The following is a 17,557-nucleotide window of genomic DNA, read 5'->3' as shown; positions in this document are numbered from 1 at the left end:
AGACACAACTGACTGCCCGAGGGGAAGACCTCACATTCTTGTTGTCAAGATTGTATGATTAAGGCCTACAGTCTAGCTGATATGTTTGAAAGATGGAAATGTTTTTTCTTAAAGCCAGAAAATTAGTCTTGGTTCAGCTCTCCTGAATGCTTTAAAGCCCCCCTTCAATTCCACCTCCACAGGGCGGCTCCACCTCGCCATTCACTGCATCTTGCTCTCAAGGTTTCCCTATGAAAGGTCCCTCCCCCCTAAAACAAGCAACTCTTTTCTTCCCCTTCCCTGCAAACTGGTTCATTCATTAAAACCATAACCAGTGTTTCGTGTGTTTTGTTTTTTTTTCCAAAATAATAATAATAATAATAATAATTACAAACTAGCAATCCAAACTCTCTAAACGGAACTGAATCAGAAGCAAAACTGGTTTCATGCCCAGCCGGCCAAGAGCAGCTCCCTCGCTCAGAGTTTGCCTGTTATTAGCCCTGCGGGACGTGCTGGCAGTCTGGGGATTCAGGCACCACCTTGGAGGCACCATCTTTTTCCTTTGTGGGGTTTTCACTGGGTTGTTCTGTCCCCGTCACTACAGCTCTGACCACAGTCATTCCAGCCGATCCTTTCACAGGCTGTGAGGTATCCAAAAAGTCACTAAGTAGGCCGGAGATTGGTAAGATTTCTCTCTAAACCTCAAAGGTTTTCCGACAGATTGACTTGCGCTAAGCTGGATTATGGCATTTTGCCTCAACTTCACCTTAAGTGTTATGAGAAATAAGAATTCTAAGATTTTAAACTAGTTGCTTCAGTTTTCCTTCCTTTTTCTTATGACTCAAACTGGGCATCCTGTCAGGCTCACTCTCTTACTCCCTCAATTAAGATCACCCCTTCCACCAGAAATCTAGAAACCAGAGCAGGTTTCTACCTGTTTAACTCTCCATAAGGCTTCACTATTATACTATCATTTATGCACGTATGTGTATACATGTGTAAATATATATATATATATATATATATATATATATCTTTTAAAAAGTAAAAATGGTCTCATTGTATTTTGTTTGATATAGGCACCCAAGTATGTCATTAGAAAGTAAATAAAGGCCAAAAAATTTCCCAAGGAAGATCATTAGAAAGAAAAATCCTCTCTTCCTCTTATATCGCACAGCTGGCCTTTGAGGCAAGCCAGCTAAGAAAACAGGTATCACCATGGTGACGGGAAGACTGGACTTTTCCCTCTTTGGTTGTAGCTGATTCTATTGGCGGTCCTAGTAAAACATATGACTCCTCATTTGTCCTAAGCAAGTCTTTCTTCAGCTTCCCTTCAAACAATGCCTCTACTCTCCCATCAGAATACGAGGACTTGAAGATTTTGAAGAGCCAGGTTCTGGTTGGGAAGCAGTCTCTTTAAATCATGTGTGAGCTATGCAGAGAGAGGGCAAGAGACGGGAGAATGGCAGGGGAGGAGGAGGAGAGAAAGGAAGAAATGTTCTCTTCATCAGGAGCACTGGAAGGAAGCGAGCTGTTCAAAGTTGTTGCCGGTATCGCATGAAGGCCCAGGCTGCCACCATGGTGAGGGCAAACAGTGGCACCAGCACCACAGGCATGGGAATGCCGCTCGGCTCCCCTTCGCCTCGATGTCCTAGGGGCCCATTTTGCACCTGTAACTGGAAGGGAAAGAAAAATGTTAACTCTGGTGACCAGTGTGTTTCCCACAACTGAAAGGTCCGGGCTGACACATGACCTGGGTCTGTCAAAGCTGCAAGCCTAAGCACTATCTAGCAGAGAGTATATGTCAGTATCACCGAATCTTTGGAAACAGAAGAAGGCTGATGGGGAGACATTTGCCTTTTCTGTGCTACTGACCTACAGGGACCCCCGGAAATAAGCCAGATAACCTCTTTCTGCTTTTGTACGGCCTCCACCAAGCTCTATGTGTCTCATCTCAGGAAGTGAAGGTATGAGATGAAGTCTACTGATCGTATAGGAAACCTGAAAATTATTGGGTGGGACAGGGGGGATGTCCATCTTCCTAGAATGTTTACTTAGAAAGATTATCAGTCATTAGAGTGCAATAAGAGCAGAGCTGAGCAATGTTATTTAAATTATCTGTTATCTAAGCATAAATTGCACAAGGTATAATTCCATTATTTTCAACTCAAAAGGCACCCCACTCCCTCCTAAGATGAGGTTGTGTCCTTCCTCCCCTATTTTGTAACACTGGACACAGATAAAGGTGGAACCTGTATGGAATGGAGGCAAACAGAATCAGAGGTAATGAAGTGAAAAGAAATCATATCCAAGCATCAATTTAAGAGAGAATAACTTTAAAGACACATTGAACCAGTGTTGCATATGCCCCCAAAATCGTTGCTATGGGAGGAATTATGTCTACAGGCTTCTCTTCCCATCATTCACATTATAAGACACTAGGAACTAAGAAGTGGATACAGGGATAGGTGCTGTCTTGACTGAATTCTGAATTCCATTTCCGTTTTCCTGGGGCTCAGCTTTGAGCACCAGAGCTTTGGTCAGGAGAGTCACCAAGTTGATAAGCAAAGTGTTCATGGAGGTGACAGTGAGTGGGTATCAGAAAACCTACCATCTTTGTACTTAGCGTTTTATAAACAAGAATGTCCAATGGCAGACACATGTTTTCCTTCCCCACTAAAAAAATTGACTGTGGTTGTATACCCGCCCCCCCCCCCACCCTATTTATTTCAATTTGGTTGTCAAGCTTTATCTTTAAAACTAGGACCTGGGTTGCAAAAATACTGTTACAAATGTCCTTTGATGATAAGCAGCGTTCCAGAAGACACCTACTAGACAAGCTCTTCAGAAGAGTGGGAGTGAAAGGAAAAAAATCCAAACACACCATTGAAGATTACACCACAGGGCTCATTCACAATGGCACAAAAGCCTGGGGCCAGGTGCTGGCTGCAAAGGACACACCTACCCTGTGCTGTACTCTGAGGGATACAGCGTAGCCTGCATTACGAAAGAGGTTTACAGCATCCTGGTGCAGCAGGTTCTTTAGGTCTTGGCCATTTACCTGTCGAAAACAGCAAGAAAAAGTAGTAAGAGTTAGAATGTAAACTCTCTGAAGTCAAAGATATATTTTCATGTGATCAAACATTTAAAAAACAACTCCTACAGAGCAAATTCCAAGGTTTAGGAGAATGAATAATGTCACTTAGAACTCAGTGTAACACTTTTCATTTTCAAAGCTACGTTTTCCTAAAACTGAGTTCCATGGACCATGTGAAGAGCACTTAAGTTTAAATTAAAAAGAACAAAAAACGTCAGTCTTGGCCTGGCCGGCGTGGCTCAGTGGTTGAGCGTGAACCTGTGAACCAGGCGGTCACGATTCAATTCCTGGTCAGGCCATACACCCAGGCTGTGGGCTCGATCCCCAGTAGGGGGCGTGCAGGAGGCAGCCAATCAATGATTCTCTCTCATCATTGATGTTTCTCTCTCTCTCTCTCTCTCTCTCTCTCTCTCTCTCTCTCTCTCTCTCCCTTCTTCTCTGAAATCAATAAATAAAAAATGTTAAAAAATAAATATTTTTTAAAAAGGCAGTCTCTTTCTCCTTAGCTCCTATGGCCTATCTCATTTGGACACCTGGAATTCTTTACTGTATTTGTATGTCTTCCATGAGCATCAGTCTGACTTCCTACAGCTAGCATGGTCTTCCAGGTTTATTTCTAATCCCTGGCATTGCCAGCTTCAGCTCTAGAAATATAATTACATGAAACTCTCCCATAATTTATTTTGATGTGGTACAAAATCTCCTGGCCCATTCTATTGGTCTTGTTCTACTGTGAACAATTGCCCTTAATTCCACTGATACTCCTACCCTCCTCAAGTTTCTGTGATGATCCAAACTCCTAAAGAATGTTTCACGGTAGGTCAGTCCTACCACTTAGGGGTGAGAGATGTGCAGTGCTACTGGTATTACTACTTTCAGTGTCAGGAGTGACTCTGGCCACAGTGATATCTATCCATGCTGCACTCAGTGACACAGCACAGCCTACCTTATGCAAGAGCTACATATCTTTTGTACATGCTAGTGTCATCAACAGCAACAGCAGCAAAAATACCTAATATATTTACTTGATAGGCTCTGTGCTATATGCTTTACATTATGAATTATCTAATTTAATTCTCACAATAATCCTATGAGGTAGACACTATTTTTATCTTGTTTTTCACAGATGAAGAGACTGAAGCCTAGCAAGGTTAGGGAATGTACCCAAAGGCATAGTAAGTGCGGAAGCCAGGGCTAGTGTGTTTAAATACCAGAAGGAAGACTGAAGTACCCTGCATTTTACTGCTCCTTCTGCACTATTCCTCTGCTCTGACTCACCAACTATTCTCTGCTCAGCTGAAGCTCAGGTCATTGACTTATTCAAACCTCTCACCTTCCTTGTCACAGTGTTCCTTCTCCAGAGGTTCAGAATAGTCCTTCCACTCTATCTCCTGCCAATATCCTTGGTGAATTCATCTACCAACAGTTTGGCCTTCCCGAATTAATAGTTTCTAGCTCTATTACATATTAGTCACCAAGTGCCATAAGCCTTGGACTTCAACACAGGGCAGTGAATTCCAATCACCAAATCTTACAGCCCCTTTTCAACCTTGAGGCCGCCTCCTGTTTTGCAGTTCTCTCCTGTCTTAGTTCTTAAACTATTCCTTTCCTAATTCCTTTCTCCTTTCCTTCTTAAGGCAAGTAAATATTCCTCAATGTCAGTTGTCTTTTTCCTCTTATTTTTTTCTCCCATGTGATTATTCATAATTTCAACTGTAATCTGCAAGACAACTCCAAAATTTGTATCCCGCCCTGGCTGGTTTGGCTCAGTGGATAGAGCGTCAGCCTGCAGACTGAAGGGTACCAGGTTCAATTCCAGTCAAGGGCACGTGCCCAGGTTGCGGGCTCGATCCCCAGCAGGGGGCGTGCAGGAGGCAGCCAAGCAATGATTCTCTCTCATCATTGATGTTTCTCTCTCTCCCTCTCCCTTCCTCTCTGAAATCAATAAAAAAATATATTTAAAAAAATTGTATCCCTACTTCTACTTCTGGATTTACCTATTTCCTGCTGGGTACCTGCACTTGGATATTCTGTCAGACCACACTCAACGTTTCCAAAGCCTCTTTATTATTTCCCATAAAACCAGACTATCCCAACTTTCTTTTATTGCCACTGCCACCCTTTCAGACTAAATTTTTGATAATAGTTTTAAACTCTCTCCACTCTGTCAATCTTCACATACAATATATTGGCAAATCCTGTAGTTTAACATAATGATATTCCGCATATGCTATTATTTTCTGTCTGGTACCTCTCTCTTTAGACTGTGGATACTTTTAGTTGAACTACTGTAATCACCTTCTCTCTGATTTATTGTCCTCTAGGTCCTCCCCCGTACTACCCTATTCAAACACTATGTCCCCAGACCAATCTTTCTAAAGTATAATTCTGTTTATACCACTTCGTGGCTCAAAAACAAAAACAGAAGTTGAAGCTGGGGAGGAAAGCATGCATGCCTGATTTCTCATTCTGATATGCAAAGTTCTACCTTTGGAACCTACTTTCCCAATTTAATCTCGCATTACTCCCTATCACGTATCCTAGGCGCTAGCTAAATCACGTAACTCATTACTCCGAGACAAAAAAACATATATTCTTACTTTCATACCTGCGCTTAAGCTATATCTACTATCTAAATACCCTTTCCTCTTAAAAAAATTCTACTTATCTTCTAAGATTGATCTTAAATAGGATCAGTCCTGTTACCCATAGTGTAGAAATGAATATAAGGTTTTCTAATTGATGGACTTTGATTTCATGCTACTAAACCATATTCTGATCATATCTTTTTTTTACATATGCCACAGGGAAGAACTTCCAGAGTCTCAATTTTTTTTTAGTTAATTCCTGGGGAAAGACTGTTGATTGTAGTGAGAATACTCACTTAACTAATTTAGCCTGTGATAACTGTATTTCTCATTTAAAGAAATAGGTATTTATTTCCTCTCCGAGACAAATAAGTTAATGATATAGTCATGTTAACAAATGCCAAATGTCATAGTTCAGTATCAGAGCCCAATTTCATAGTAATATGACTGCAAATGAGAGAACGATATGACATTCAATGGCAAAAATACAGAGTTCATCCCTGGCTGGGTGGGTCAGTTGGTTGGAGCGTTGCCTTCAACACCAAAAGCTTGCAGGTTCAATTTCTGGTCAGGGCACATACCTAGGTTGCGGATTCAATACCCAGTTGAGGCGCATATGGGAGGCAATTGATGGATGTTTCTCTCTCTCTCTAAAAAAAAATCAACAAAAACATATCTTCAGATGAGGATAAAAAACAAACAGTGAGTTCAAAATAATCTTTGCCATGCTAGTCAGTAATAATTGCCAGGACCCACTGCATATTTATCATCTCTGGAGCTGTCCAGTGATTTCACATGTACAAACTTACTCAGTTTCACAATAGCCCCGTAGGTTAGGAACCCCCATGTTACTGATAAAACTAGAGAGGCTATGCAGCTTGTGCATGGCATGTGTAATGGGAGCAGCAAAGCCAGGATTCAAACTCCAGCTGCCTGGCCCCGAAACCTTCACTTTAAAACACTATAGAAATTTACACTGTAAGCAAGAATTTTATTTCAGTAACAAATCACCATTCATCACATTAATGCTGTAAATTGAATTTTTTTGATTTTGCAGTTTCATTTGTATCTAATATAGGTTGTCCCCCAAAAATGTATGCACACACTTTGAATAATTATAAAGGCAGTGTTTATTAAATACATTTCACTTTCAAAATTGAGCTATCAGTTGTTAAAGTGTATATACATTTTTGGGAAGAGACCCTGTATGTAACACACTGAAAAAATTTAGAGTTGTATAAAAATATAAGGTGTTTATATATTGAAGTAGCATTAAAATTTAAAAAGCAATTTAGTTAACTGCTACGTCACTGACAAGGCCTTTCTAGATGTGACTGATTTGCTACTTTTTTTAAAAAATATATTTTATTGGTTTTTTACAAAGAGGAAGGGAGAGAGATAGAGAGTTAGAAACATCAATGAGAGAGAAACATCGATCAGCTGCCTCCTGCACATCTCCTACTGGGGATGTGCCCGCAACCCAGGTACATGCCCTTGACCAGAATCGAACCTGGGACCTTTCAGTCCGCAAGCCGACACTCTATCCACTGAGCCAAACCGGTTTCAGCTGATTTGCTACTTTGAATCTCCGTAATATGTAACCATCATAAAGTCAAACTAAATTCTGCCTTATATCATAATCCCTTTATGTACTACTGTAAACATCTTGGCGAGCCTGTATCACAACTTATCATTATTATCCCTATAATACCTAAATAGTGGGTTGAATAACACTTGAGTACAAGAAATGTCACATGATTTTCTGAGGATTGGTTGCAGAGCACTCCCTGCAAACAGCCATAAATAACTACACGAAGTCTGACGGACATATTCTCAATATGACACAAAGCTGAAAAGCCTGTGCTCTATTAGCAGCTTTACCCACCGATGACTCAATGTGTATGTAATCTTGGTCCTCTGCTGAGCCTCCTTCTGCTAATAGGGAAGAAAGATATTGGTGACATCAGGCAAAAGAAGGTGCTATACAGGGTACAGGCACATTATGCTAATTATGCCTTCTGACCCTCCTATTTAAGCCTAAAGGTATTCTAATATAAAAGGACTTTTACTCTATAACTGCTTAAAAAAATAAGCAAATGAAACTCCATACAAGAGGCCTTTTAGAAATGCAAAGGGAATTTCTTTTTTGAAGAACCATTTTTCATCCTTTGCCCAAGGTAAACCAGCCCTATAAAACAAATTATGATTCTTTCTCTCTTGACAATGTCATCTCTACTCCAAAGACAAATTTGATTTCTAATATTTAGCTCCTCTAAGTGTTTTTACAGATTCCAGCTCATTATTGATTAACCACTGAGTTCTGTAAGCTTTACCCCTAAATATATGTGACATCCTTTTTTTAAAAAAATCATCATCTTTACTCATATAGACCAGAGGATCTCAGTGTGGTCCCAGAATCAGCAGCATTAGCATTACTCTGGGAACTTGTTTATTCTGGAAATTATTAGGCCCTATCCTATATTCTATGCTTTAACCAAGCCCTCCACTTGATCCTGAAATTTAAGTTAGCTCTAACCTAAACTGTCTGAAATTGTCTTCTAACTGGTTTCCATACCCAGTCTACTGACTCTAGATATGTATCTTAATACATACTCTATGCATCCACAGATTTCATCAGTGGTTTTCCATTAACTGGAGTAGTGATTTTTTAAAAAATATGGGTCTGTTGACCTATTACAGATGATAGTGAAGGCAATCCAGTAGGTCAAGACCAGTATTGAATATTTGAAAGTAAAATTAGAAGAAAACACAATATATCAGAAATCATCCCATACAGAATTATTTTGTTAAACTTTGCTTCAACTGTGTGTGTGTTTATGCGCACATACACACGTATGTTTCCTATTACAGTTGATAACTGAAAAGGTTTGAAAGACATTTGCCTAGAGCAGTGCTTCTCCTACTTTATTCACTCTCACCCAGGGATCTCATTATAATGCTGGTCAGGGAAGGTTCCTGAGGCTCTGCATTTCTAGCAGGTTTCCATGTGATGGCCAGATAGTCTTGGATCTCACTTCTACAGTCCTCAGCTCTACCAGCTGAGCTATCAAAGGGAGCACTTGGACCTCACTTCTAGTACCAAGAGCTATTCAAATGAGAAATCTTAGAATACTGCTAAACTTGCTACTTCAGCTTCCAGAATTCATGGCATAGTAAGTTTTATTGAACCTGAGATATGGCAGATTTATAATATGCTAGAACATTTTACTAAATGTTCAGAGAATTGAGATAGTGGTGTTCTAGGTGTTCTGATGGGAAAACATAAGAATTTTTGCTTTAACTATGGTTGTTAGCAGTCTTTAAAAATGAGTTTCCTATTTCCTGGAAACTTAGGAAATGAATAAAATGAGTTAAAATTAGTTTCCTTTGATGAGTAATAATTTTGAATTGCCTCAGGATAATCTAACATTATCTCAGGATGGTAGCTACAGGAACTCTATAGGATAATATAAATGTGTATGTAGAAGATGTAGAAAAAAATGGGCTCAATTTAATAAGCACTGGCCTCAGATTACACTCTGGATATTTAAATGTTTAACCAAGATCCTGAAATGAACTGCAACTGGGGGGAGGGGATGTCTCTTTTTTTTTAATCAAAGTTGAAGGGGGGGAAATTATCCAGTTCCAATTAATCAGGACCAACCAAAAATGTCAATCATGCTATAATTCATTCACAGAGCAACTAACTTACTAGATGCTTGCTCTGTGCCAGCTATAGACCTATGAGCTGGGGACACAGAAATGGGAAGACAGAGTACCTTCTGGAGAGGTACTTTGTCTAAAGGATTCTGTATATTTCAATGTCTCTGCAGCTGATTGGATGAGGATTTCTGCTGGGTCTTTCCTATTGATTTCTAGATAAGGGCAGAAACAAGACTTTCATTTTTTCTTTTAATTTTCCATAGCACCTGGCACAGTGCTCTGCAGGCCAAGTACAATAGTTGATAAATGTTAACGACTACTCAACTCTTTCATTCACCAAATTAATAAGTGTACTTGAAGAGAATATGAAATGCAGCTGATTAATGGCCCAATCTGTGCCATTTTTGTTATCTAAGAGATTTGGTCAAAATGAAACATTCATCTGTGCATTATAATAACCAGCTATGTCACCCTGAGCTTTATAAAAATGCAGAGTTCACTGAGGATTCACTATTCTTGACTACCCACCTCCTTTCATTTAGGCAGCCACATGGGAGAAATGAGAAACCTAAACAGATTCCTTCCCCTCTTTCCCCCAACAAAAATAAAATTTCCCCAGATCCTCTGGTAACCTATACAGATATTAAACACACAAAAAAAGTGAACTTTGGGTGATGAACCTCCAGGCCTCAGCTCAGCTTCAGGTCTGTTCTTCTACTGAAAATACCTGCTTTTGTTTCATGGTTATCGGATGTAACAGGGCCTTCAATCTTAAATATCATTTACATCCATTAAAGTTTTTCTTTCTTTTCAGTTTAAATCATCCACAGTGATCACACAAAAAAATAAGTTTCACTATTTTAATGAAAAAGGGAAACTGCAAAATGAATTGTGCAGTTATTTAATTTAGGAACTTGAAAGTAAGACAAAACATGGGTATTTAGGGAGAAATGCAAAGATTAAATTAATAGTCAATAATACTCACAAGAAATCTAGATCACTTAATGATACTGCTAGTAGTTATCTAAAATGGATATGTGCTCAGGAAAGGGCATATTCTTCGTTTTATTATCTGGCAAAAGTTACAAGAAAGAGTTGGGGCATATTTTACAACATGGACCCATGTGAGGAGAACAGAAAAGCCCATACAGAATAAATGGGAATATGGACTAATAAATAATTTAGCATCGTTTTATGGAGACTCCAAAGCCAATAATAAATAAGTACTTAAGTACATCAAAGGGATAAAGTGAGCTAATGCACAGATGTAACTGTTTAAGGATTAATGGATAACTAGTTCACTTTAGGATATAGAGGGAACAGGATGGTGAGACAAGAAAGTCACTAATTCTTAAGGAATGGGATCTAGAGGAATTTGGGAGCAAACTCTGGGAAGGGAAACTGGCCAGTGAATGTAAACCTAGACAGAATGGAGAGGACAGCTGGCCTTTCCCACCTATACAGGCTCCACCGTTTCCTCTTTCTCTGTCTTTTGTATCTCTCTCCATCTCTGACTGCATATTCCTCTCGTTTCACATGTCTTTTCCTCAACTGGACAGAACCTAAGCGTGAATCATTCTTTGTACTGTGTTTTATATGTATTTGTAATATTTACTATCTTGTATAGATTTTTGTAATAGTTCTTGTATTTTGATAAAGTGAAATCCTCTTTGCTATAAATTTTAAAGTCGAGCGAGCTAAGTTATTTAGACATCTACTTTTCTCATGACATTTATCTCCTACCCTTTTTAAAAACTTGAGTGGCCTTCCAATTTCTTTCTCTTTGAGGCAATGGCCCATATAAATAAGGCTCATCATCTCAGCTTATGTCTAATAAATTCTCTCACATTGAGGTTTATGTCCTCCCCCCCCCCTTATCCAATTTTATCCCTTTATAAAAAGGCTAATTTCAGTTTCTATATAAATCCATACCTAAAATCTACTATTAATTCACCATGAAACTTTCTGTTTAGGATAACTAGTCCTAGCTCCTTGTTTACCTGTTAGGAGGGGCAGTATAGTATACTGGCTAAGAGTACAGGCTCCAAATTCACAGACCTAATTTTAGTCCTCTGCCACTTACTACTTGTGTGACCCTGGGCAAGCTGCTTGACCTTACCAAGCCTCAACTTTCTTAGCTGCAAAACAGGCACAATAATTGTACCCACCTCACAGGGTTACTACAATATTAAATAAGTTTAAAGTTCTCAGCATATTGCTTAGCATACAGTGCTCAAAAACTGCGAACCATTCTAATTTTTCAATAGGCCTTTAACCCAAGCTTTACAAATAAGGCTTTCTTAACCCCTATACTTTTCAAGTCCCTCTTATGTCAAAATATTGGACCGCATAGTTTCTGACTACATGCTATAACTTTTATTTTAACCCACTCTCAAGTTTTCCTTTATGTATCACTCAAGTTGATTTCCTATTTTCAGAATGTCTTTCTTCTTGGAGCAGTAGGATATAATCTGCTTCTTAACTTCTCAATATCCTTTGAGATAAAAGGTAGATTATCATTGTCTCTATCTCAACAGATTAATTAATAGGGTCTAGAAGCTTAATGGACTAAAAAGAGGAAAAATGGTCAGTGAGAAGGACTAAAATGGGAAATTACCATTCATGATACTTTATTAATATTCTGATCAGCTAACCTTGCTGGGTTTGCCTGAATTTACTAACTTATTTTATTTGTTAGATACATATTTAACACTGTGCTAGAATGTAAAAGGTTAAAAAAAGATCTGGTCCCTGACTTGAGGAACTTCTAGAAAACAATAAAATTAATGGTTACTATGCAGTAAGGGTCTTTACTACAGACGTTAACAGAGTTGAAATGGGAGCAAGCACAGTGGACAGATACCCAAATCAGATAGCATTCCAATTTTTTTCTCATAATAATGGGTGAAAAGGAACTCTGAGTCTAAAAAGAACACTTAATTCCTACCTTCACTTTTTTGCTGCTTGTGGTATAAAGGGAGACATATTAATTTTTTAATCTACAAGGAGGAAGTGACAAAGTACAATGGAAGAACAACCAACACTGTGGATTTTAAGCATCTCCCTCTACCAACCAGTCCCTCAACCCTCCCGGTTTCATGTTTTTAAAACTTGGGTAAGTAACTTTACATTCTGGACTTACTTTTTGCTTTGTCTATCAAGCAAGTTAATATACTCTATATTCTATGATAAATCTGGAAAAGATGACTGACCAAGGTCCCTCGTATTGAACTCTACCAATTGGATATTTTCTGATCCAGAAAGGCAGGCAGGAATCTTCCCAAGGAAGGGGTTAGGAGTAGGAAGTAGGGTCTGGGGAACAAGGGACAGTGAAGGAGGCCGAAGCCAGTTCTCACCGAAAGGATCTTATCACCCTCCTGGAGCCGCCCATCCAGGGCCGCAGCCCCATTCTCTTTGATGCGGCTGACGTAGATGCCACTGTCGTTGGAGACATACTGCTGATCTGTCCCACCGACGATGTTGAAGCCCAGCCCTGAGAAAATCATGGAGGAGTTGTGAAGGAGATAGGGGTGAAAGAAAAAGAAAGGGATTAGAGAAGAAGAAGGTAAAGAGAGAGGAAAGGCCTAGCAGAGAGGGGAGGCTGGTGAGTAGGACTGATGTAGCTGGTGAATATTCAGGGGCAAGGCCAGTGAATATATCACCAAGAGTGCTCAAGTGTATCTAGAACTGCCCGCTCAGATCAGGTAGAACTAAAAATACAAACATAGTGGTCAACATGGTTTGTTGAATATAAAAAGAAAGACCTATGTTAACTCAGTGAAAGAATAATGGTGATTCTTATAAGATGTGCTTCTGTTCACATTTGATTCTGATTCTGTTGATGGCACTCAGTGGACCCAATTCTTGACTTTCCTTTTATTAATGTAACAGGGTTAGCTGTGTCCATGAGAAGAAGCTATGCTTTTAATGATTAATTAGCAAATAAACCATTCTTAATTTAGTAGAAGAGAGATTACTAACCAAACTTTACTTTCCATACTTCTCCCAACCTTTGGGAGGATTTGTGTATGGTGATATTTTGGAAGAAATGGTCTTGGTAGTCTTATTTATTTTTTCTATTTTGAGTTGAGGGGGCAGTAGTGTAAGTGTCGGAAGGAAACCTGGGAAATAGAAAGGTAACTGATGCTTCATGATAAAACAAAATCGCCAAATTCACTCTTCTTTCCTTTTCTACCTCAAGTGCAAACAAACATGTACTTGGGTACAGTGATTGCTAAGTTTTATTTGCAGTAGAAAACTGACTGAATGATTAGCAATTCCCCATTTCTGCTTCTCCCCCGCCCCAGGTAACCATCATTCTTTCTATTCTTCGCTTCTAGGAGTGACTATTTTAAATGGACATAAAATTTCAGTTACACAAGATTAAGTTCTAGAAATCTGATGTAAAACATTGTGCAGATAACAACAGTGTATTGTACACTTAGAAATCTGTTAAGAGCCCTAGCCGGTTTGGCTCAGTGGATAAAGTGTTGGCCTGAAGACCAAAGGGTTCCAGGTTCGATTCCAGTCAAGGGTACATACCTCAGTTGCAGACTTCTCCATGGCCTGGGCCCTGGTCAGGGTGCGTGCAGGAGGCAACCAATCTATGTGTTTCTCTCACATCGATATTTCTCTCCGTCTTTCCCTCTCTCTTCCACTTTCTCTAAAAAAAAAATCAATGGAAAAATATACTTGGGTGAGGATAAATAAATAAATACTGTAGTGTTGATTACATAACTCAATCATAATTTTTAAAAAATATATTTTTATTGATTTCAGAGAGGCAAGGAGAGGGAGAGAGAGATAGAAACATCAATGATGAGAGGGAGTCATCGATTGGCTGCCTCCTGCACGCCCCTACTGGGGATCGAGCCTGCAACCTGGGCATGTGCCCTTGACTGGAATTAAACCCGAGACCCTTCAGTCCGCAGGCTGATGCTCTATCCATGGAGCAAACCCGGCCAGGGCTCGTAATTTATTTTTTAAAAATCTGTTAAGAGAGTAGATATCATTTAAATGTTTTTAACACAAATAAAACAAAATAAACCTGACTACCAAAGTACTATTTCCATGTACCAACCATTAAATTGTGGGAAAGATTTCAGTTTATTAAAACCATTGTTATAAAGGGATTTTATCTATGCAATAAGAAGAAAAGGAACTTCTCTAGGGTTTTCTTTATGTCAAGTACTGTAGAAGTGAAAACAGTGCAAAGAGAAAGGAGATAGTTTAGAAACAATTAAAAAATCAAAAATCTGGTAGTACAATTGGCAGGAATAGCCATAATTACTAGCCTACTTACTGGTTTCAATAGAAAGCAGATACTTAAAGAGACATATGTGGGCTTTCTGAAAGTTCTCCTCACTGGTGGGATGAGAACGTACATGTAAAGCTCATAATATTAATATAAGCACTAGAAAATTAATCTGTGATTTAAGAAAATGCATGGCTGAAGAGAGAAGCAGGAAATATTTCACTTAAATAACATAAGTTGTGCACAGAATATCTGCAGCTAGAGAATGAAAAGAAGGACTTAAGATACATGATAGAAGTACTTCTGGAAAATGACTATTTCAACTTCCTTGAAGGGTAGGGTATAAAAAATTTAAATTTACTAAGTGATTTCTCTTAGAACACTCTTAATTTGTGTTATTGTGGGTGGCAGGTATTGGAAAGGGGCTGGTGGAGTTCTTTGAGATAAGATGGAAAGGTAGGTGGAGCCTACCTTATGGAAGGCTTTGAAATGACTTCAAAACTGTGACCGGTTTACCCTAGCTGGCTCAGGCCTCGGCCTGATAGAGCCCTGGCCTGCGAACTGGCAGGTTAGGTTCTGGTGAAGGGCGCATGCCCAGATTGCGGTCTCAATCCCCAGTAAGGGGACGTGCAGGAAGCAGCAAATCAATGATTCTCATCATTGATGTTTCTATTTCTCCCCCTTCCTCTCTGAAATTAATATAAATATTTTTTAAAAAAACAACTGTGACAGGTTTGAGCAAGGTGGCTCAGGCCAATTGGCCTCTCTCAATACTGGAACAAACTATTTGGAGAAAATCTCTCAATGAAATCCAACATCCTAATCAAACACTACGACAGCTGCCACTAGAAATCTTGGGTAGAAAGCAGGTTTTAAGCAGATGAATGCAATATAGTAGTAAGAAAGAGGAGGGGCCCTGGCTGGTTTTCTCACTGGTTAGAGCGTTAGCCCGCACACTAAAGGGTTGAGGGTTCAATTCCCAGTCAAGGGCACGTAGCTTGGTTGCAGGCTCAATCGCTGGCTGGGAAAGGGTACATGTGGGAGGCAACCAATCAATGTGTCTCTCTCACATTGATGTTTCTCTCTCTCCGCCCCATCTCCTTTCCAGTCCATCTTAAAGCAATGGAAAAATATCCTCGGATGAGAATTAAAAACAAGGAAAGAGGGGGAACTCTGCTACTGGTTATTTAAACCTACAGAACAGTGTCTAAAAATGAAGAATGGAAGAAATCTTACTGAAATTTCCTAAAAATAAACCAGTGCAGTCTATTCCCTCCAGAAATCCCATCATACAGGCATGTTTATAACCTATTGCTGCTTCAGTTGTAAATGAACCACACCACTTACTATGAAAACTCCTGGACTGATGATGTGAAATCCCTTTCTTCAGCCAGAACATTTACAGAACTGAACTTGTGACCGGGTCAGAAGACCAGGGTCACAAGTTATAATTCAAAGCACTACTGTAATAAACAGAAGTCACCAAAGTACTGAGCAGCAGCAACATTACCAATTCAAACCTGGTCCATTAAAAATCTACATAATCCCCAGTTCACGTGTCCATTAAAAATTACTGGTGATTGGCCCTGGCTGGGTAGCTCAATTGGTTAGAGCATCATCCCAATATGCCAAGGTTGTGGGTTCGATCTCCAGTCAAGGCGAGCACATACAAGAATCAACCAATGAATGCATAAGTGGAACAACAAATCACTGTTTTTTTCCTCTCCCTCTCTCTAAGAAATACATAACAATAAATCAATAAGTAAATAAAAAATTACTGATTGACCGTGTGTCAGGCACTGTGTTATGTTCTGAGAAAGACATAAAGCTAAACTAGACAGTTCCTGCTTTAACCATAAACAGAAATTTACTCCATTTCCTACCCCTTTTAGATTTTGAAAAAGCGAATTAAAATCAGACCAGGTCACAAATTAACCCCATAACTTAACAGATAAGTGGACTAAAAAAAAGTCATTGCACCTCTGATCCACAGCTTTCTTTTCTGTAACATAAGGATTATAATTGTTACCCTCTCTAACTCAAAAGGTAGTTGTTAGGATCCAATTATCTTAACAAATCTGAAAAAAAAAAGCGCCTTATAAACTAGACTTGCACTAAGAGTAGTTGTTAATGAACTAGTAGTACCTGCTTATAGCCCCAAACCAGACAGTTTGATGGAGAAAGGATGAATAACTATACAGTACAAATGTGAATAAACCTGAAATATAGAAAAACAGAGAGATTAAAAAGTCCATCCAGCCTGCTGGTGTGGCTTGGTGGTTGAGTGTCGACCTATGAACCAGGAGGTCACTAGTTCAATTCCTAGTTAGGGTACATGCCCAGGTTACAGGTTCAATCTCCAGCAGGAGACATGCAGGAGGCAGCTGATCAACGCTTCTCTCTCATCATTGATGTTTCCATTTCTCCTGCTCCCTTCCTCTCTGAAATTAATAAAAAGTATATTTTTAAAAAGTCCATCCATCCATTAATAGGACAAGACTGGACGAACTCAAACTTTAAGTATGTCTATAACCTGTAACCCAGACATTTCTCTTCATGAGTAGTATCTACAAAGAGTGGTATTTAAAATAAGCAATAATCAGTCCAGCACATGCACCAACCAACTGCAAAAGATGTCAGCTGGAAACAAAAAGGGAAAGACCATCCCAGTACATATCTGTTGATTATCAGCTGTGTTTTAAAACAATCTGCCATAAACAGGGTGGACCACATTTCCTGTTGGTCTAGGAGTCTGGATATACTCCTGTAATCAAAATATTCCCCTTCAATTTCAAAAGCATCTCAGTTTGGACCAATGTGATCATCCTATCTATAGGCTGATGTAAGAATATCTTAATTGCAGCATGTTTTGTGATAGTGTGGACTGATAGTAATTTAGGTGTCTATCCTTTGGGGAATCAGTAACTAAAATATAGTTAAAAGTTAGAAGCACTAAACAATCCTATATAATAAAAG

General features: G+C 39.2%; 1 protein-coding gene across 1 annotated transcript in view; it reads right to left on the bottom strand.

The window, feature by feature from the left end:
• Nucleotides 1-1,119: 1,119 nt before the first annotated feature.
• Nucleotides 1,120-17,557, bottom strand: part of LOC308516623 (synaptojanin-2-binding protein) — a 29,497-nt gene continuing 13,059 nt past the window's right edge. The window contains exons 2-4 of the mRNA XM_081087665.1: nucleotides 12,684-12,820; nucleotides 2,945-3,040; nucleotides 1,120-1,655 (exon numbers count right to left, since the gene is read on the bottom strand). Coding sequence (XP_080943791.1) covers nucleotides 1,515-1,655; nucleotides 2,945-3,040; nucleotides 12,684-12,820 — 374 coding nt within the window. The 3' untranslated portion in view covers nucleotides 1,120-1,514. The remainder of the gene's footprint in view (nucleotides 1,656-2,944; nucleotides 3,041-12,683; nucleotides 12,821-17,557) is intronic.

This window comes from Myotis nattereri (assembly GCF_964212035.1).
Source record: "Myotis nattereri genome assembly, chromosome: 1".
Classification (NCBI taxonomy): Eukaryota; Metazoa; Chordata; class Mammalia; order Chiroptera; family Vespertilionidae; genus Myotis; species Myotis nattereri.
The sequence above is the reverse complement of the archived record's forward strand: the minus strand, read 5'-3'. Positions and strand labels throughout refer to the sequence as shown.